This window comes from Tachypleus tridentatus, chromosome 1 (assembly GCF_004210375.1).
Source record: "Tachypleus tridentatus isolate NWPU-2018 chromosome 1, ASM421037v1, whole genome shotgun sequence".
Lineage (NCBI taxonomy): Eukaryota > Metazoa > Arthropoda > Merostomata > Xiphosura > Limulidae > Tachypleus > Tachypleus tridentatus.
In genome coordinates this window covers 83,896,051-83,918,158 of record NC_134825.1, presented here as the reverse complement: position 1 = coordinate 83,918,158, position 22,108 = coordinate 83,896,051, and the positions used below count along the sequence as shown (strand labels likewise).

The window sequence follows — 22,108 nt, the reverse complement described above, 5'->3', positions numbered from 1 at the left end:
GAACTCTCTTAGACTTGTGTTAATGTGTTTTCCAGTAAAAAAATTGTTATTTAAATGTTTTCAAATACTTGAAGTCTTTCTCCTCTGTATTTTGGTTAATAGCATAACCAAGAATTGTGATATGAATGAAATTTGACCATTCTCAAATGAACATATAGTGGTTGATTCTAAGAAGTTATTAAGAATTAGTTAAATATGTGCTATGAACCAATTTATATATTTACATGTACAACTGAAGTAAGCTTTCCATCTCTTGTATCCCGGACTGAGCGCATCTCAGTGGATTTCGTGTTGTTACAAAATCTGCTGTCCGCACTTTGGAGCCTTTGATGCATTATGAAAACGACAGACAAATAATACTAGTCAACCTAAGAATAGTAGCCTAAGAGTTTTTGCTTTATATCTAGCCTATCATTTGAAAACTAAGGTGTGTTTTTTTTAATCATCTCAGTAATGATACTGAGAAAAGCTACAGGTACTTTTGTTGTATATACATAGACTTCAATAATAAAAAAAAAGTAAATGAAAGCAATTTGTAAATTTATTTGTTTCCTCATGGTACATTGCATCATTTAAATACCTTCCATACCTGTAAGATTTGAACATAATATGATCAGATAAAAAAAAAATTAGTACCTATAGGCACAACCAAGAAGTCAGATTTGCCTAAGAACTACATATACATACCTTAGTTTTTTTAGATTGATACAAGAAAAACCTCAAATCAAAGCTAGATAATTGATACATCAGCAAATGAAGGCTGTTAGGAAGAGTAATTTACTATTAACTGGAGTACAAAGCCAATGAAGTGTAAAATATTCTGCAATGATGACTGTTCCTCATTAGTAGTTTTTCTCAGCCCTGTCAGTTATGAGACAGCAAACATATTAACAAGTACAAAAATGTGACATTTTTTTGTGTCAGTGGTATTCAATTAAATGTCAATAAACATGAATGAAACCAAAAGTGATAATACAACATTACTTACAGGAACATGTATCACTGGAATTGTAATACGTTTTATGGTTTATCACCACAAAGTGTAAAGTGCTTATTTTTTATTATGTACAATTTAGTCACACTCTAAAGACCTAACATTTTATTACACATGATAGGGGACATATGTAATATGCTTATCTGATTTTGGATATTTTAACATAGTTACTCAAAGGCTAACCATCTGTAATTTCGTATTGATGGACAAGAAAGAAGACAGTAAGTCAACAGCACCCACTAACAATTTTTTGGACTACTCTCATCTGACTGCATTGTAGAATTCATCCATTGCTTTTATAATGCACCCACGGTCTCATCACACAAAGCATAATTTGTTTGCAGTATCAAGATGAGAACAACAGACCCACAGTATAAACCTGTGGTCAACGGTTCGGTCCATGTAACATACACGAAGTATGGATATAACATTTTCATAATAAAGGAAATGAACACACCTTTACTCAAATAATATTTGTTAAAACTCCAGTATACATATCTGTACCAAATATTATATTCAAAATGAACAGCTAATCCTAACCTTAAGTTGCATTGATCATATCACTGTACAATCAAGTTATTGAACAAGCCTTGAATAACATAGTTAAAACAACAGTCATTCGGAAAGATTAGGTTGCTAAAGAACCCTTAGTTGTTTTTTTTAATCTGAAGGATTGATTCAATAATAAATATGTGTCACTCAACACTAAGAAGTTTAAATACAAGTTCTACTTTTTTGAAGTTTTACAGAGAAGATGAACACCAGCAGAAAAAGGCATTTTTATTGTTCTTCCAGTTAATAAATTACTTTTCATTTTGTTTCTTCTGGTCAAGTTTCACATTCTGACATCAAGTCTTAGAAGCTCTGCTAATTTGGTTTTAATACCAATTTCTGTTTTTCCAAAGAAATTATAAATAAGTACTTTTTGAAACTTATAAAACTTTTAATGACAATTATAAAGTTAACTGAAACTAAACATTATTAACATTTCTTGAAACAATATGAATGTACAGCACTGAGAAAAGAATCACAATGCTAGGAAAATTACCTTTAAATGTTTTGTTAAAAATGTTTTTGCATCCTTTGCTAATTATTTCATTACAATTTAAACAAATACTGCATTTAAAACTTGTTGCTTCAAGAGCACTCACTAATGTGAACATTTATATGACATGTTGTTCTGGAAACATTTTAATTAATGTATTGAAGTATTAATGTTTTTATACTTTAGGTATTTATATATTAGGAAACCAAAACTACTGGAGATGTTAAAATGGTGCATGGAACGTAGATCCATGAACATACTGACAATATGGAAGGTAAGAAACACACAAACAAATGATAATTATTCATTTATGTATTGAAAAATATCAATTTCGGTAAATATATACATTAAAACATGATCTTCCATTAAATATCATTGCTTTGTTATTGCAAAAATCCCATATAAAACATAAAAATATTGTGTTTATTTCACGACCTATGTAAATTAATTCTGTCAGTATATAAAATTTTCCTACTACAAATTAACAATAATTTAAATTCCTGTGAATCATTCTTTGTTTTTTTCACACTGCAAAATACTGATTCCTCAATGTAATGGGGCGATTAGTGTTTTCAAAAGGGTTACATTTTCCCATCAATTTTTCGTGAAAGAAAATACTAAATGTAAGTTTTATTTTGACCTGTTAGACTGGATTAAACTAGTTTTGGGGAATATAAGCTTTCACTATTAATCCAATGACAGGCAACAGGAAAACGATACAATTTGGTCCATTTTCAAAGAATTGGTTCTGATCAATGTGACTTAAATTTATTTAGTTTTTTTTCTCACTGAGTGATACTATTAAACATTATCAATTATATAAATATGTGCAGAATGTAATGGTCATATTCTTTTCTGTTCATTTTTACAACTGAAGATGTAGTGGCAGTATTCTCACCTTTTATATTTTACAATGAATCAATCACATTTTAACGGCTCCTTTCTCAAAGACTCTTTTTACTTTAAATCTGTTTTTATCAATTATATCATAAAGCCTTAATGGCCAGTTTTGATGTAATCTCCCTCTTCACAGAATTCCCAACAACTGAAGCCTGCAGATAGATTTAGAACTTTACATCCAAGACCCCAACCCACTGATACACATCCCCAGCAACCAATGAGGAACCCTTGTAGAATTCATTATACAAGAACACCTGGTTAAAATTATGTTGCACAAGAGCACCTGCTTAAAACTATGTTATACAAGAACACCTGCTTAAAATTACAGTATGCAGTAAAAAGTATCAATCCAATAATAGAAACTGGTCAAATTAAAATGCTGGTTACATTTTATGAAATATTCTGTCTAGTTATATTGTGCGTGTTTACAATTGAAAGTGCATTACATGGTTTGAATCACTTTTACTGAAAGTGAATTTTATGGTTAAAGGGGGAAGGGAGGCTTTAGTAAGGTTTATTTTGAATTTTGCGCAAAGCCATTCAAGAGCTATCTGCACTAGCTGACCCTAATTTAGCAGTGTAAGACTAGAGGGAAGGCAGCTAATCATCACCACCTACCGTCAACTCTTGGGCTACTATTTTACCAACGAATAGGGTGATTGACCGTACTTTATAACGCCTCTACGGCTGAAAGGGCCGAGAATGTTTTGTGCGACGGGGATTCGAATCCGCGACCCTAAGATTACGAGTCGAACGCCTTAACCCACCTGGCCATGCCGTGCCTGAAAATGAAGGGCAGCTAGTGCATATGACCCTAAGTGAAGTTCAACAAACAAACTTTTGTTTGTGAGCAGCTGAATAAATCATTTTGAGACTTGAGTGAAGACTTTATTCCCAGATTATTTAGATCTAGATTCTGTTTAACTTTGTAATACATTTTCTATTGAACGTTTAATTGTAGAGCACTTTAGGTAAATAGTGTACCTTGGAAGAACACGTTGTCACACGAAACGATAGACGTCATGCTTAATTTGAATTACTTTAAGCTTTTCGTTTGCGTCACGTTGAGTCTAAAAGGTGGAAGTCCGAGCAAAATGTATTATGCTTTTATTTTGTTTTTTTCAGGGATCAAATGGTCAAAGGATGCGCATTACTAAAGAATGTTATTTATGAAAGTGCCAGTATACGAGCTATTTTGATGGACTTTTCATTCATTAGTCGGATTATATGGTGAAGGTTCTACGAATAACGTTTCTTTTTCAATGCATCCACGGAAAAAGACCGCCGATCAAGATCGTGATATTCCACTAATCCGGAGTACTTCCGTGAACTACCCACTGCCACAAACACGTGCTTTATCCACAATGTTTACTGTTTAGCGTAACTTAATACTTCTGATTTTATATTTACTATATCCTTAAAATTAAAATGTGTGAAGGGAAAGGTTTTCTGTTTATATCATCTTTTTTAGGAACCCACATAACTGCCCTGACTTTTCATGAGAATGTACTTCTAGTTGGTAAGTTTTAGAATACATGTAGTTAGTTTCTATATACTAATTATTATACACTGTATAGCACAGAAATGCAGAATTAAGTTAAGAAAATTAAAAATTCTGAAATTGGCTTCAGTTTGTCAAGTTTTATAAATTTTGTAGCTTTACAGGTAAATTATTTTAGCTAAGGAAGTGGGGTCATAATCAACGTAAATATTGCTAGGTATTTCTTTGTTTTGCTCTACTTTGTATTGATACTATGAAATCTGAAGTTGAAAACGTACAAAATTGGATCATACCATAACTTTGATAAACTTTGAAACAACATGTTATTAGGATAGGAAATCATCCTGTCACACCCATTGAGTTGGCTTGTGAAAGGAAATGTTGATGCTTGATTTGGGAAAATAGGTACATATGGTTAGGGAATTAATATTACAGAAGTAAATAAAACAAATAAAAAAGAGAGAGAATTGCTCCAAAGAGGGTAAAGTAGGAAAATTTTAGGTTTATTAAGGTATACAATGAATGAGAGAAGTTGTTGGATCAAGAATTTGAAGAAGTCAGGTCTGAGCCACACAAAAGTATCTATTATAGATTTCTTTATTTGGTTGTTGAGGATGTGGATTAAAAGACCCTAAAGTGTTTGTATTAAATGATGCCCTAAATCAGCGTACACTATAAGCTTACTAAAGTTACAGAAAGATTGTTTCTACTGGAGCACACTTGAAATCATGGAGAGGAACTTGCTTAACAAAGCATGTTTGGTGAAATGGGGAGGAACTTGCTTAACAAATAAGTTCAGGATGTTATAAAGAGAAAAGATAACTAAAAGTCAGAAATGGAAATTATGTTTGGAGTATCCATTAGAGTAATTGATGTTAGTAATGGAAGATTAAGCACAATCAACAGCCTTGAAGTTTTAAGGAAATAAATTATTAAAAAGTTTTCAATAGATGTGAGTGATAAATTTTAAGCAGTGTGCAAAGATAAACTTTATACTAGATAAAAGAAGGCCATTTGGCCCATCCAGGTTACTGGACAATGAAACAGGCTTAACTTGCATTTAATCCCTTCATATCCATTGAGTTATTGAACAAAAGCTTTAAGGAATTCAAAATACCAAACTTATCACATCATCTGTCAAATCATTCCATAAATTGATAAATTATATAGAAAAATAATTTCTGGCTAAATATTCTCCTGAACCTGTGATTCTGTAGTGAATAATTAAATTTTTTATGGCTCTGATTTTTAAGCTGTAATCTCTAACCTTATCTTTCCAATAAAATTGCTATAAACAGTTTATTCAAGTCTTCTAGCCCTTCTCTGGTTTAGGGAAGAACAATCTCAAGTCTCTTTAGAGTTTAAAATTTCAAACTAGAAATGAGTTTGGTAGTTTATCTCTTAAATTTTTCAAGAAAAAATCTTTTCTATAATAAAAAGGACCAAAAGTGAGAACACCATAGTTTCATACATTTTGATAATAACCTTCCTACTTCAGAATTAAAAATTGTTTGTAACATATCTTGTAATTCAGTTTTTTTCCTTTTAACAGTTCCAAACAATCAGCTAAAGGTTTGAGATTTGTGCCAGAATCATATCCAAAACCTTTTATACTCTTCACAACACTAATATTTCTCTCATACAAAAAAAGGTATTTTCATATCACAGATACACTGCTTTACATTTATTATTGAAACTCGTCATGTTAATTGACTCAGCAAAACTATTTAAGTCCTTGTTTATCAAGGAAATGTTGTATGTTTCTGAATAAACAGGTAAACTGAATCAAACTACTGAGCATATTAAATGAAGGGAAGAATTGATTACCCATTTTAAGTTTCATTGAAGCAACTTCTATATTAAAGCTTTTGGGAAACTCAATTATTTTATTAGGGACTGTTTCAGTTACTTTTAATGGTAAAGGAAATGTTTTGAACATAAGAAATTGTGTTGTGAGTTTGGAAAATGGGATGAATAAATTGATTAGTAGAACTGTGTATTTTCTTATAGCAAAGCCATATTGAGCTATCTGCTGGATTAGTGGTACTGTTAGAGAAAATTAAAATAAGTGTAATTCTTAATATTAGATACCATCTATTTTACTGATACTTGGTTAAATGAAGATTATAAAGATACTGTTTTAGGTTTGAAAGTCTTTTACAGAGGCTCTTTCAATTATCTCAGTGGATAGAACTGCACAGGTGTGATCTGAATTTCTAACTTGAGGGCTGATCTTTCCAAACGTCTTTATACGTTGGAAGTTAAAATTGAATGTTTAATATATAAACCTTTAACATAAAAATGATTATATGTTAAAATGCATTGTTACCAATGGCAGGAAACATTTGTATGTGTTGTGATCAGTCAGTAAGTTTAGTTACCTCATCTCTAACACTGATTTATTTGTGATAAATAAAGTTAAGTATGAATAAATATCCTTAGTATTTTTCACATACACTACTAATTACCAACATTTTTTGCAAATAATATATTTAAGTATATGAAAACTTTGGCTTTCTGAAATTGGGCCAGGTCAATAATTTCAATCTTTCATCATCTACGATATTATTGAAAAAAGGAGAGATGTAAATATGTTTGTAAAAGTGAGCTCAAACCTTCTGAATGAAATGCATTGGAAAGAGATTGGCTGATGTTTCTGAATGATAGAGGGGAAAAGATGTTTATTTGCATTTTCTGTAAGATGCCATACCAGAATTTTGATGTTTATAGGAAAATATAGACAGGCTATTTATAGTGCTAGTAAAAAAGACTTATTATTGTTGTAAATTTTCATTTGATGGAAATTCATTAGGATAGGCTATCTTCACTGGATAGGATAACGACTTTTGAAGGTTGTTGATTTTTCTCCCTCATCTAGCATGTAAAAGAACCTACTAGAGAAAATGCTGTTTTAGATATTTTTCTTTATAATAAGTAGGAAGCAGTTAGATAGTTAGTAGTGTGAGAACACTAGAGCAATAGCAGTTATAGCTATTAGGATGATTTTTGGGATGGAAAAATTACCTTAGAAGTAGGTTAAGATTTTTAAATCTTTTTTAGAAAAAAAGTAGGAGATGATTTTATTTAAGTTTTAAGTATCATCCACTTGAAAGGTGCAACAGAAACTTCCAGTTTCTTTGTTCTATATTCTGAAGATTTTGGAACAAAAGGACACAAGTTTGAGATTTGAAAAAGACAGTCTAGGCTCCAGATAAACAGTTTTTATTTTTCTAACAGAGTGACCTCGGAATGAGTTTCACCAGCAGCAACAAAGACCAAAGAAGGGAATTAATGATTTCTTGAAAAATTAAGGACTGGTTTAAAATATTTTACTTTTTTTTCTAAAGGGTATTTGTATATAGACAGCCTTGAAGGACCAAATGGTCCCTTAACGGTTATATTGTTAAGATAAAACCATGTTGTAACTTTTAAAAAATCTGGTTTCCTACAATACAGTGTATTTTGAGAAGGAAAGATCATTGTGAATATTAATTAAACTTGGGATTTTTTAAAAAAATTTATTCAGACCACATGTTTGAAGTCTCAGCATTCACTTTGTCTGTATGACTGTTAAGGATACCATTAAAGCTACCTAAGTGATTTAACTTAACATTTAATGGACAGCAAGAGGCCTGTTAGTCTATTGAAGCTGGCCCAACTGCTACAAAAAAGGAAGAAGAATTGTGAAAGTGTGAAATTTACCACAATGATTTGCTTTGAAATGCTGATATAACATATTTATTTTATGAAGATATTTGTCTTTTTACTTTCCTGCAATAGTTTTTGGATCTCATGAGATAACTTATCCACCATACTCCTACAGATAACTTTTTAACAAGCCTTCTGTGTGAGACCTTATTAAATGCTTTCTTAATATTGAAATATATCAAATCCATAATTTATCTTCAACATAATTTGTTACCTCAGTCAAAAAAAAGTAAGAAATCTGGCCCTGATCATTTAAATATTTATTGAGCTTTCACTTAAATTTACTACATCCACCACATATGAAAACAACCTATTCCAAAGGTCAACCAGCCTATTAAAAAAATAAAACTGATTTAGTTGAAGATGACTCCCACTTTTTTTACCTGTTTATATTTACACAATATATCCTGACATCCTCATCAGTTAGTATTGAAAACAATAATGCATCAGTACCATTAATTTTTACAATAATCTCAAACACCTTGGTCAGATCTCTTCTATCTCTTCTTTTATTAAAAAGAAATCATTCAGAGATTTAAACCTTTCCTTACATGGTAACCTTTTGTCATTGGTATCATCCTAGATACCATCCTTTGAATTATTTCCAACAAGTCCTGCTTAGGAGAAGGAGCTCCAGAATGAAACAACACTTTAAATGAGGCTTAAGAAATGACCTATGTACAGAAATGTTAAACTTTTTAGACATTTTAAAAATATTTATGTAAATAAAACACAAAATAATATTTATCTTACAACTAGAAATATCTTGTTTTGTGTAATTCGTTTAGCAGAAATATTAAAGCTACAATCCAACTAAATTTAACAAATGTTGTTGTATGGAAATGCAATGCAGAAAAAACCTTTAAGGTGGTTATAGGCTAATTTTGAGATCTCATTCATAATACAGTGTGGCCCAAAACTAACCTTATTTCACATTATAATAATTAAATAACTAAATCATAGTAACCATGCAGTTTTCAATTTCCTATATCCCAATGTAAATTATTTAACTGCCTTTCTTTTTCCCACTCCAGTGAATAGTGTTACCTCATAAAATGCTAACAATGCAAGAAAACATTCAGTGTGATGGGCCAATTCTGTGGCCTCTGCATTTGCCAAACATCACTCTACTAGACCTTTTGAGGGTATGTTAAGAACATCATATATCTCCTGCCTATAACAAATATCATGGACAATGGATACTATAACTACTGTAACTATGGGCATGTTGCAGCAAATGTGAACTGAAATCAGATATCAGTTAGATGTACTGAGAGACATTGATGATGCACACATTGAAATCTACTGACATGTCAATAAAAACTGTTTGAGTTGGGCTAGAAGATGTTGAAAACTGTATGATTATATTTCTTTAGGTATTAATACTTTATTTTTAAAATAAGTATAATTTTGACCACCCTGTATTGTAAGTATTTTAATCATTAATTATTTGTGTGTGTGTGTTCTGGATAACACTTAAGCTCATGAAATCAGCATAATAGTAATACACTGATTATTTTTAGGGGCTACCTTGTAAGGTCAAAGGTTTTCTGTTGCCTTTAACATACACATCTTAAATATTTTTATTCATATGGAATTTTTTCATTAAACACTGAGTGATGATGATGATACGAAAAATTTTACTTAAAGGTTGTTAATATCTAGATGCTTGAAAAGTTTATAAAATCTGTATAAGCTGTACAATAGCAAAATAAATGTGTACTTTTATTTGAAGTGACAGAAATGAAAGGCAGAATATTTTTCCAATGTAGTACATTACTTTCACTCACATGTATAGCTATTCTTTTCAGTGCTACTTCCTATATGCAACACATTTATTGCATACTGCAAGTCTTGAATTCCTGCATACCCCAGGTAACTTGGTTCAACTGTGTTTCACATCTGAATCATCATGCAATAACGCTCCACCAAAGCAATGCAACACACCTTCCTGATGTATGTGATTCCCTCTATTTGATTCTACCAAAATATCACTTCTTAGGCAGATTTGAGTACAGGCATTCTTCATTTGTGGTATTTTCATGTGTTAATTGTTTTTTGTTCAAAGTAACAATTTACTTGATTTATTCACAAGCTACAGTTAGTTTCTTCTGTCTCTTTTGTCTCAATAACTTATCTTAATTTATTGATTTTTTTCTTGTCATTTTTGACTTCACAGTTTAAGATGAATTCTGAAGTTTGTTGTTTACAATTTCTAAAATTAATACCATTACTTTGAGAGCCATTATTGGCTTCAGGTCTGGGGGTCTTGAGTGATGACTTTTCCACTATTGTTCCTCAGGAGATTGATCATTATATGAGGTATCCTTTTTCTCCCAACAGTGTTCATTTTCCTCCTTCATTGCCTGACCCTATTCATCACAAGGAGTGATTTAACAGTATTTTTCCCTCCTCCTACTTATGCTGTGGTTCTCATGCATCTCTTACGAAATCTGTTAGGTCCTCTGCCACTTTGGATATGCATTCTTAGGTGTATTGTGTTTTATAATTTTTCCAGTTTTCATATGCTACTGTTTCTTCTTTTTTGTATGTGATTGCTGTCAGAAGAGTTTCTTGTTTTTCTTCCTTTCCCTGACATCAAGGTTCACACTGAGCATTTTGTTTCTCAGTTGAGGATTAGTGTTAGCATACTTCATCCTTCATGGACTCCTGTTCATTATGTTTTGATTTATCTGCCAGCTGATTGATCATTTCTTGATTTGTAGCAGTTGGAGTCAATTTTGCTTATGTTGGAGGCTGTTATTGTTAATCCTGTACATTTCCCTGATAAAAGTGTAATAGAAACCCTGTAACCTGAGTGCTTTCAAAAGGTGGACCTTTCTTCTTCTCCCTCGGTGTGGATTCCTGTATGTGGTGAGGGGACCTCCCATGGAAGGTTCTGTTCTTTCAGGTTACCTCCTCTGGGATCTAAACATCCACTCACGTGTTTGCCGTGCGTGGCGACCCGTGAAGGGGAGGAGAGGATCTTGGTGGTTGAGAGGTCCAACCCTAACACACCACTTTAGCCTTGAATTCCTGTAAACAGGTGGCCCCTTGGGTCAATTGGCTAGTCCACTTGGGCTAGAATCAACCAAGTACCAGTATTGGAAGTTCTCAATGGGTGTTGTGGACATTGTGTCTGATGCTGGTGTTTGGGCATAGTGCTCACAAAATCCTGGCATTGCTGCATTGTCCTTGCTTGACATTGTAGTGCATCCCCTTGTAGGGCTCCATGGTGGGTGGGGTCAGTGGGCACTAAAATTTTCTTTTTTTCCTATGGATCCTCCAAATAAAAATTTAAATAAAATAGTGAAACAACAGTCAATAGGTAAACGACTACGTCTTGAAGACTCTGATTAGCAATTGTCAACATCTGTACCTCCAGTTGTACCTCATTTTCTCATCCTACATTCTCTTTCAGATAAATCTTGAGGGCAAATGTCCCCCTTTTTTATTCAGAAGGGACTGGAGAGACTTGCTGGCTCACCAAAGTCAGTAAAGAAGTTTTGATCTGGAGTCATATTGGTTGAAACATCCACATCCTAACACAGTGAACTCCTCTTGAATTCAAAGGCAATTGTGTTTTCCTACCTCAGTGGGCCAAAGTTTTTCAGAACAGATGAACTGCCATTGTTTCTTTTGGCCTTCACATCCAGGTACAATTGGACGAATTGGGCCTGTCCTTGGATAACATTGCAATATCCACTGGTCAGCCCATCCCATCTTGGCTTATTACAATCCCCAAATGTGACCTTTCTTTAAGTCATCTGAGAAAAGCAGATACTCCCGATTGGAAGTACCGTTTTTTATATACTGAACATCTTTCGAACAATCATTTCATTCCAATTTATACAGATGGTTGCAAATCAGATGACTCTGTGGGCTCTGCCATGGTTTGTTGCAGTTTGGTGGTTGCACACAGAATCCCCTCAACAGCTTCTGTGTTCACTGCTGAACTGTATGCCATTTCTCTTGTCCTGGATCATATTGAAACTAAGCAGTACTTCAACTGCACTATTTATACTAACTCGCTTATTTCTCTACTAGCTCTGGAATTGCTTCACGTTGGTTTGGCTTGGCTCGGCTCCATGCCAGCTGGCAGTCAACTTGGAGTGAGCAATGCAAAAATAAGCTTTTCCAAATAAAACCCTATCTTGGACTTTGGCCGTCTTGCTTCCATAAGGATTGGAAGAAGGAAGTTGTTCTAACTAGACTATGCATTGGTCACAGTTTTTAACTCATTGTTTTCTTTTATCTGGAACTGATGCACCAATGTGTAGTCAATGTAACACTCACATCACTATAAGCCACATTTTACTTTCTTGCCATCGTTATGACTCTCAATGAAGGCACCATTTTAACACTGTTCGGTCCCAAAGTTTGTCCGTAACATTATATAGTGTTATTGGTGATGGTGACACTGCCCACCTTGATAAAGTTTTTAGTTTTTTGAAGGCCATTAATTTTTTTAATGTCATTTAAGTGTTTTAAATTTACATTAAACCTTTTTTAATGCGGTTCCCTTTTAAGAATTGTAATCTCTCTACTTCGATTTGAAAAGCAGAAAATGGCCATAACATTAAATAACTCAACACCAGGACTGGAAAGGCCAATTTCAGGTGACTCATGCTGCTGTTTGAACTACCCATTAGTCATCCTTTTGAGTTATTATTACAGTTTTGCTTCATGTCTTTTAAAACTTTTATTACTTTATCTTTTGAAAATGGCCATAATGACACATAACCCAGAACCATGACTGGAAAGGCCAACTTCAGGTAACTGACGGTGGTTCTTGTACTTACCTGTTAGTCTTTCTGGTAGGTTATGATAATTACCATTATGCTACAGAAAGTCCTTTACAACTTCTCTTACTGTAGTTTCTTTTTTAACATTGTAGACTGGATGTCAATATTGGTTTTATGCTATTTATGTTTTTAAATGTTGTTTTGTTTCACCTTCATTTACTTTTATGAATTTTACTACATTTACTTTATTTTTACGTTTTTACTGGATGTTTGGCACAGATAGTCTAGCTGCTTTGTGCCATAAAATACTAAATCAACCAATCAACCTTTCTTCTTCAGGGGCAAACTGAGATTCTTTTGATGCCACTGCTGTCTTCAGCCCTCTACCCTCGCACATGGTTTTGTTAATGTTGGGATCTTATTAGGAAGGGTGCTCTCTTTTCACAGGTTAGTCTATCTTCCCTTATCTTCATAACTTCTGGATGGCCTCTTTTCTCCATTGGTTTGCTTTGGAGGTTTCCAAAGCTATTGTATTCATGTGTGGACTCTTTGATCTGGCACCTTCCCTTTTTTTTTTTTTAGAGTCTCTCTGTCATTATCCATTGAATGAAACATTTCAGTCAGGCATGTGGCTTCCATCTCGTACATTCATCTTCAACCATCTTCATTAGGTAGTTGCTTCTTTCTATTTGGGGTACTGTCTTCCAGCTGTTGCCATCTTTCATACTTTGGTGCAGTTGAGACTAGGTAAGTTATTTTTTCTCAATATATTTTCCACTACCAAGGGTTATACCAACTAATTTTGAACCCTGCTTGGTGGTGAGCATTGCCTGCCAGGTATGCTTCTTATATTTCACATCTGCACTGTATGGCTACAATTTATGTCCATGGCCAATAACTGACTCTGTTGAGATGGGGTGTTCTACAAGATTCATAGTAGGTTTTACTTTGTAATATATTTGCATTATTAATATGCCTGTTCCAAACCATACTAACCCAAGGACTTGCATGCATAAATCAGAAAAGGATAGCTGCTCATCTCTGCTGTTCATTTGATTGAATAAATCATGGATAATCTGCTTTTCAAAAGAGGGTGTTTGTGGTCACTCATTGCACTGTCTTCAATGTTTGCAATCCTCCAGACTTGCTATCAGATTTTCATCTCATTGTTCTTCTAGTGGAGTATAAAGGTACTTGCCACTTTCTAGTTCTGAGCCTCTGGGGATGGTGAAGGATGGAGGAGTCCTCCTGAATATGTTCACTTCCATTCAGTAGAGAGTAGGGCAGTGGTGTTCCGCTAGTGTAGGTGATGTGGGATCCTCCAATCATGCACTTCATCTCTATACTGTGGGCTTCGAAAGTTAATGATGTACTCAGCTTCTGTGCAGCTTTACCTATATGGTGAGTTTGCTTATATTTTCCAGTTGCAGTCCATGTCTGTACAGTGGAATTCAGAGGCTGGTGTTGTGCTCTGACTTCTGTGCTCATAGATGTTGCTTATGTCTACAACTAAATACACTCCACCTCTGTGCAATTCTATTTGGAGAGTGAAGTTACTTATACTTTATGGATAAATCTACATCCATGCAGTGGGACCCAGAGGTTGCTATTGCAGTAGATTTGTCACATTGTAGTTCATCCCTTCCATTGGGATTTGTCATCATACCACATTCTGGATATCAGTAGGCAGTGAGTGTTTTTGGATTAGAACTGGACAAATCAACATAAATTCTCATACATGTTGGTTGTTTTACCTCATTCAATTTGCCTCAGGATCTCCACTTATTAATGGAAGGACCCAGAGGGTGGCATTGCACTCCAACTTCTGTGTTGTCTTATCTGGAAGATAATGTTGAGTTGAGCAACATTTCTTCCTTTCATGCTTCACTGCAGGATATTTTTATTGCTTAAAGCTGATGTTGCACAGTGGGATGCCAGTTTGACTGAATTTGAGTGTGATGTTACCTGCCACATTGGCACATTTTTTCTTACCATCATTCACATGTGTTATTTGTTAGAGGTATGTGCTAGTGTTATAGACTGGGTTGCACAGTATATTCTTCCATTCTACTTAACTTGAAATGAAGATGTTGTAGACCTTCCTCCTACTGTGGACCAGAGGTTCTCTTCCATATACTGCTTGGTTTTGATTGCAGTTGATTGGCTGCATATAGTCTGTTGTGCCCTTGCCACTCTACACCTTGGAGAACATCAATTTTTGCCTTCCTCACATTTCTGCCTGTAGGTGGTCTTTAAATGGGATTGAACTTTCAGTATACTGTGGTTCACATTCCAAACCAACAGGTTTTCTATCCCTTTTTGGTTGTGCCCGTCCCATGTTTTACTCACGTATGCAACATCTACTTCCATACAGGATGTGGAGTGGACCTGGTACAGAAGTGGCAAGGTCTTCCATGTGTGTTCCTCTCCCAATGAAAATCACGCTTGATGGGTGTTCTCATTTTTCAAATGATACTCAGTTATGTGCTTTGCATTAGTCCCTCTGCCTATTCAGCGTGAGATTCTAGCTATATATGTGAGAAGAGGTAATGTTCTGCACCAAACATTATTTCTGATTGTTACTTATCTCCTGTCACACTTCTCATTTTTCCTCCCCATTGAAATCCAGTGCTTTTTATTTTGTCTAATCCCAGAGTGATAGTTTGGTTTGATAGAATTGATTAGAGGGAGTCATATGCATCAGGAAGATGTATTGCACTCCTTTGGTGGAGGATTGTTGCATGATGATTTACATGTGAGATGCAGTTACATCATGTTGATTGTAGGTTATATGGGAGTTTAAGATTTGTGGAATCTAGAAACATTTTGCATTGAAAGGGTAGCACTGAATGAAAATAACTATACATGTGAGAGAGGTAAGAACCTATTGGAAATATATTTTTAGTGTAGGAAAATAATAACTTTTGCTTTATTGGTCTTTCTGCAGGAGAGGGTCCAAACATTTTAGTCTATGAAAGTACGTCATGGAAGAGTTTTTATAAGCTTGAAGTTTTCAAAGCTGCAAATATTCATGGTATTAAAAATTGTAAGTATGTTTTCCCCAAAATAAGTTTCTAAGTGATTTGCAATATTAAAAAACATATCTTGAATTTGAAGTTTTTCTTGCTGGTTTTTGTTTGGGAGGGATGTCTTCAGTGGGATTTCTGTAATTTTGTTTTCCTATGTATTTTAATTATGTGTCTGTTTCAGGTTTTATTAAACAAACCATAGATATTATTTGTGCGTTTCAAAAATTATATTTGTTTTATACTTTTTCATTGTTAAATCTGATATTCATCTGTTTTATAGGTGCACCATCAATTATAAAGCAAGTAATTATTTACTGTATTCTTATTTTCAACAAGATCAGGCAGGTTAATTTTAAAATTTAAAAAAAGGAATAAAAATAACACAATACAATATAGGAATTATTTCCATAATATTTATAATTAATCAACATGACTAAGGGTTTATTATATAAGAAGTTCAAGAAATACGTTTCTTCATTTTGTTTTTAATTTTTTTCATTTTATAAGAATTTTCCAACCTTAGGTTCTTGTGACAATGACATTAAGCTACCTTTTGTGGCAGTATATGGATCCAAATTTCTGTCAGTTTTAAAATTTTCAGCTGAGAACAGGTTTGTACATTTACTTATTTTTCTTGTATACTTAGCTATATCATAACTTGAGAGGAACTTACACAGCATTATTTCTTCCTTCAGATGCAGGTATTTATTGGCATGTAATCATTGCATGACATATACTATCATGCTATTACATTACATTTTACTGTAATGGACATAGTGTGCATGTTAGTATCTATGTATATAACCAAAACTCTTGTGTTGTCTATTGAATGGCATCACAAACAAAAATTGATAAACATTTCAGACTCTGGGTACTCAAGGCTCAGAAAATTAGAAAAATAATTGTGGTATGTGCAACAACTATTCTTTATAGTAGAACACTATAAGAATACAGCTTTCACTGGGACTGTACATGAGAGTTTGATTACATACTTATTGATTTAATTTTTAAATGTGATACTGAGCAACTAGAGTTCTTGAAAAAAATCATTGTTTTAATAAACAGTATAACTTTTAATATATGAAACCATTGAAATTTACATCAGTGAAATTTATGAAAACTTTGAATGCTGTAAATTGAATCATTTTGATGAAATGATTTGCATATGACTAAAGAGCACAATCTGAACACTCTTCTCATGCAGTACTTTTCAGAAAAACATTCTTTTTTAGAAAACACTTTTCCTAAATTGTTTCAATGAGGTACGAATACTACGTTTAGTAGTTACTAGCACAAACAGCCATCTGTATGGTGGTGTATCTGCCAGTGCACATAACTTCTATCTATAACTGACTAGTTTCCTGGATACCTTCTATTCAATCATCTTGTATAAGCATGAACTGCAGTGTATGATATAGCTCACCAGTCTCACAGTATTGGATGAATAGGGATGTTTTGGTTTTTCCAAAGTTATGTTTTATGTGTAGGTCAAAATAATTACAGTAGGTATCTGTGACTTTTTTGTTATAAGTTTGAAAAATATACAAATAGCATACAGTCTTCTTAAAATGACTTACAATGTGTATTCAAATGTTCATTATATTGTTGATTACCACAGTTTAACCAGAGCTTTAAATAATTTTCTTTTTCATCAATGTTCACACACTCTAGTTCAGTTACTTTAGAACACAATTTGTCAAGATAAATTATTCTTCCCTACTCTGTTATTAAAATAGAACCTGTAATAGTTTCACTTTAAAATTGCCACTACACACTAGATCAATCAATCTATCTAGCTAACTTACTTGAACTTGTAAGTTGTTTATAGTCTGGCTGAGGCTTAGAATGTTCAACACACACTGCACTATATTATGATGTAGTAATACTCATTTAAAACAACTACAAAACTCTAGAGGGTTCTAGTAACATGATGCAATAATACAACAATTACCAATTCACAATAATTGAACTATACAGCTTATGACTTATAAACAGTTATGTAAATAAATCTAGTATAAACTCTCTTCTAAAGATTATTAAATTTAACACTGATGTCATATAAATATCACAAGTCATAACTCTTGTGTTAAACTTAAATGGAAATAGTCATGTACACCTATCACCACATCTTTTTTAATTTAACCATTACATCTTGAAGATTTGAGATGTGTAAAGAATGGCATTTCAGGTAAATCTTTTGTTATTGGCAGCTAGTTTGTGATGTTAATTACTGTGAATATGCGACAAGAAAAAAGGCTGAGCAGCAGAATATAAATACTTAAATGCAGAGATAAAGTTTTTCATTATATTGTTTATGCGTCTATTACCATGTAGATTTCAATCTATTGGTGTGCAAGCTTAATGTGTAAAATGAGTTATTATATGTAGGTGTCTTCAGTATAGTGATTGTCTGCTTGTCCACTCAACATGTGAATGTCACTTGTCCAGGTTTAATGCATTGTCCTTTAGAACTTATTTTTATGTGCTAGTAAACAGTTTCTGGGAGAACACAATTTATCTTTATCAAGCCAGTTGAGAATATTTTTGACAACCTTGTCTTCATACTACAGGATGAGATCATCACAAACTTTGTATGTTATCAAAATAATTTGACATTAATATTACTTTTACAAGATAATGATTTGAAAAGATAATTTTGAAGAATTTTTTTTCAGTAAAAGGTATTTTTACTCTCTTGAAAACTGAAGTTTTAGTTACAACAAAATAAAAATTATATTCTGACATAGATGTTCAGATTTTTAGACATTTAACCTAAGAGTTCATTGAGAACTTTCTTGTCCATAACTTTAATAAAACATGATTTGATCAATTTATAAAAACAAGAATAACTTGAAGGGAATAGCATTTTAAAACATAATGCTGTTTTCAAATATTTTGCAATGTAAGAGATAGTAAAATCTTTTTTTGTAGTAAGAATATTGGTATTATATTAGTTGTTTTTATGACTATTTTAAAATACTCAGCAGAATAATACATTTTTACTGCTTTTTTTAAATAGAAGTTAGTCTAGTGTTTCTCAGAAAGACATTTATTAACATATGTATAAATTATAAATAAATAGCCATGTATTTTATAAAGCTCATAAATTAGTAACTATGTGCTAGAAACTTTATTATCAGAGCAAGTGTAATTTTTTTTGTTTCTTTGCTTTCTTCAGCCTAGAAATAATACAGGGACAGCAAAAGTTTGAAGATTGGATTTTGGATGTATGTTGGTTGAGAAACAAAAATATTGATAGTCCCAATGAAGAACAAAGACTTTTAGCCATTGCATTAGCTCACAACACAGTCCTTCTGTGGAACTGGAGAGAGAGCATAATACAACATAAAATTGAATGTGAAGTCAAATGTATTTTGTATCCTTTTTTTTTTTGTAATTGTGTTTGCTATTTGACAGTAAAAAAATGGTAATATAAATTCGAAGAAATTTTGCAATTTTTCTGAAGTGATTTTCAATGCTTTTGTAAGAGCTTGAAAACTTTAATTTATTGCATAAGAATTCTACTTTTTGTTGAAATTATCAATCAGAATGTTATCCAGCATGGATTTGGTAATGTCTCTTATTAAAATAATTTGGTTAATATTTAAGAAATGATATCACATTTTGAAGGTTTGCTGAATAGTATTTGTATGTTATGTTATTGAACCATTGTAGGAGGTTATATCTTTACATGAACATTACATTTTGATTAAGATGAGTATGTATTATATTTATGGCTATCTTGTCTTTGATACACATTACTTTGTTGAGTAAGTGCACTCAATATTATATTACATGTTGTTAGATGTTTAGTTTGCCTTAATTCCTTAACTTTGTAGATATTCTGCATCATTTTTGGGAAATGTTTGGGGAAAGTTAATGTTAGCCAGTGGCACTGTGTTTAAAGAAGTGGTTCTGTGGCCTCCTAGTGGAACTTTAAATGAAAATAAAAGGATTAGTCCCTTTCATCGCCTTACTGGCCATCAGGTAACTTGCAAGTTTCAAAGACTTTTAGCAGACAAATTTTTAGTTGAAGTAAGTTAATAAACATTAATTGAGAACAATAAAAACCTGCATCCAAAATTATCGAATCCAAATAAGGGATATAAACTGAACAAGTAAAGTGAAAATAAATATTGAAAGTAAAACATAGAGAATAATGTATAAACACTCATTTGTAAAACTACACACACACACACACACACACACACACACACACACACACAAAGTCTACACTCAAATCTTTAAGTTTCAGTGATAATAAATTATTGAAAAGTTATTATGTATTATAATTCTTGCCCAAGTATAAGATATTTTGATTTATTAATCAGATTTGTTTTATAAATTTACAGGTCTTCCAAAGTCACTGATAGAAAACAAAAAAAGTCGTGATGCCATTAATGATTTTTTAAAAGTGTTAAATCAATTACACTGTTATATCAGTAAAACAGCTTTTAATCATTGATGATTTCTCTATTTTAGGGTGTGATATTCTCCATTCATTACAACCAGAAGAAACATTTGTTGTGTTCTGTATCTGATGACAGGAGCATACGACTGTGGAGTTTTATATTGTCAGGATCACCCAGTGGTAACATAGATTCAACACAGAATGAGTTCAGTCTCAGTCAGTGGAGATCAGGAAAATTTTTGCTCTTGCACACACTTTGTGCACATCAGGCACGTGTTTGGACTGCTTGTATTTTGACAAGTTACATTATCAGTGTGGGGGAGGTAAGGAAGTTAAGTTATGTTTGGTTACTTTTCTAGATTGTGAGTCAAACTTAATCATGAGTCATAATTCAGACATTTAGGAAAACAGTTTATTTCCTGACTATCAGAGAGATTTGTATTTGAGTTTAATAACTCATAATTATTTACCAGGCATATTTCTTGGGTAGCTAGAATTTTATGGTTTATGTTAGTGTTTTTCTCCATGCCAATTTTATATTCCCCAATATACATATCAAGAACAAATAAAATTATAATTTAGTCTATCAAAGTTACCGATTTGGTTTGAAAAACAATGGAGATCAGAAACAAAAGTTAAATGTAGCCTTTCATGTTTTTACATGTTCAACAAAAGTTTAAGCAATTTCACACTAGCTGCACAAAACATATGATAATACAAGCATTACTAATGCCTGTTTAAAAGAGGTTTATATCTGATTCTATTGCTGTATTTCTTACCTAATCTAAACATTATTGTTTAATAAGTATTTTTCCTTGAATCAGTGGTTTTGGTTTTGTTTTAGGACTCATCCCTTTGTATATGGGATTTGTCAGGAAATCTACTCAGAAAAGATAAGTGTCACAATGTAAGTAATTTGTTATTTTCAGGTGTGCATTTTGTATAATAATTGAACTTTTTTCGCTGTCACTTTTTTGAATATTTGTTTGCCTCATACCTAATAAATACTAATGCAAAGTAAAGATTATCCATGTTGAAACAAGGTCAAATACATTAGCCATTTAATTTTTTATTTGCTTAATTTTAAATGTTTATATTGTTTTCTGTTAATATGATATTAGTGGTTGATGGTTTTACTGTTTATAACTTACTGGTGATGTGCAAATACAATAACTTTCTTGAGAGACATGGACATCAACCTTGTGAAATATAACTTGACCATCTGATATGCCTTAATCATAGATTCCTATACATTTGTTTTTTATTTAAATTTTAATGGCATACTTCATCTCATTTAGCAAAAAGCACCTTTAATTTTTACAATCAAAGGAAAATGTGGTGTTCTGTGTAGTACTATCCCACCATATAAAGGCTACTTCTGGTTGTGTATTTTACTATTCAAGTAGGGGGACATCTTGATTATGTTTCTTTGCTTGAATATTTACCAGATTAAGACCATAAGCATGTTACATATTTTCTGTTAATTTTTTGTGTAGAATGAAGTGACTTCGTATTTTCTCTATAATTTAGGGAGGAAGTGTTTGGAGCCTTTCAGTGAATAAGGAGGAGACATTAGCTGTAAGTAACTCGGTGGTAAATACAATGCTGTACCATTATGATTGATGATAATAACAACTGAATAAGTAAATGAAATAAAAGCAGGCTGGTGTCAGTTTCTGATAGGGTACATTACTTCTGCTCATTTTGTTCTCATTCATTAATTTTTTTTCACATGTCACAAACCTTCATCTCAAACACACCTTACAAGCAAATAA

General features: G+C 32.6%; 1 protein-coding gene across 3 annotated transcripts in view; it reads left to right on the top strand.

Annotated features, from left to right (window-relative positions):
* The first annotated feature begins 3,969 nt into the window (after positions 1–3,969).
* The window catches only part of LOC143254038 (tRNA (34-2'-O)-methyltransferase regulator WDR6), a 66,315-nt gene continuing 48,176 nt past the window's right edge, over positions 3,970–22,108 (top strand). The window contains exons 1-8 of one of the 3 annotated variants that reach the window (XM_076508774.1): positions 3,970–4,458; positions 15,841–15,939; positions 16,446–16,533; positions 19,101–19,298; positions 19,762–19,909; positions 20,405–20,656; positions 21,178–21,240; positions 21,864–21,911. In XM_076508774.1, coding sequence (XP_076364889.1) covers positions 4,368–4,458; positions 15,841–15,939; positions 16,446–16,533; positions 19,101–19,298; positions 19,762–19,909; positions 20,405–20,656; positions 21,178–21,240; positions 21,864–21,911 — 987 coding nt within the window. In that variant the 5' untranslated portion in view covers positions 3,970–4,367. Of the gene's footprint in view, positions 4,459–15,840; positions 15,940–16,429; positions 16,534–19,100; positions 19,299–19,761; positions 19,910–20,404; positions 20,657–21,177; positions 21,241–21,863; positions 21,912–22,108 lie in introns of those variants that run through there. The other 2 variants (XM_076508787.1, XM_076508783.1) reach the window with 2 other exon arrangements.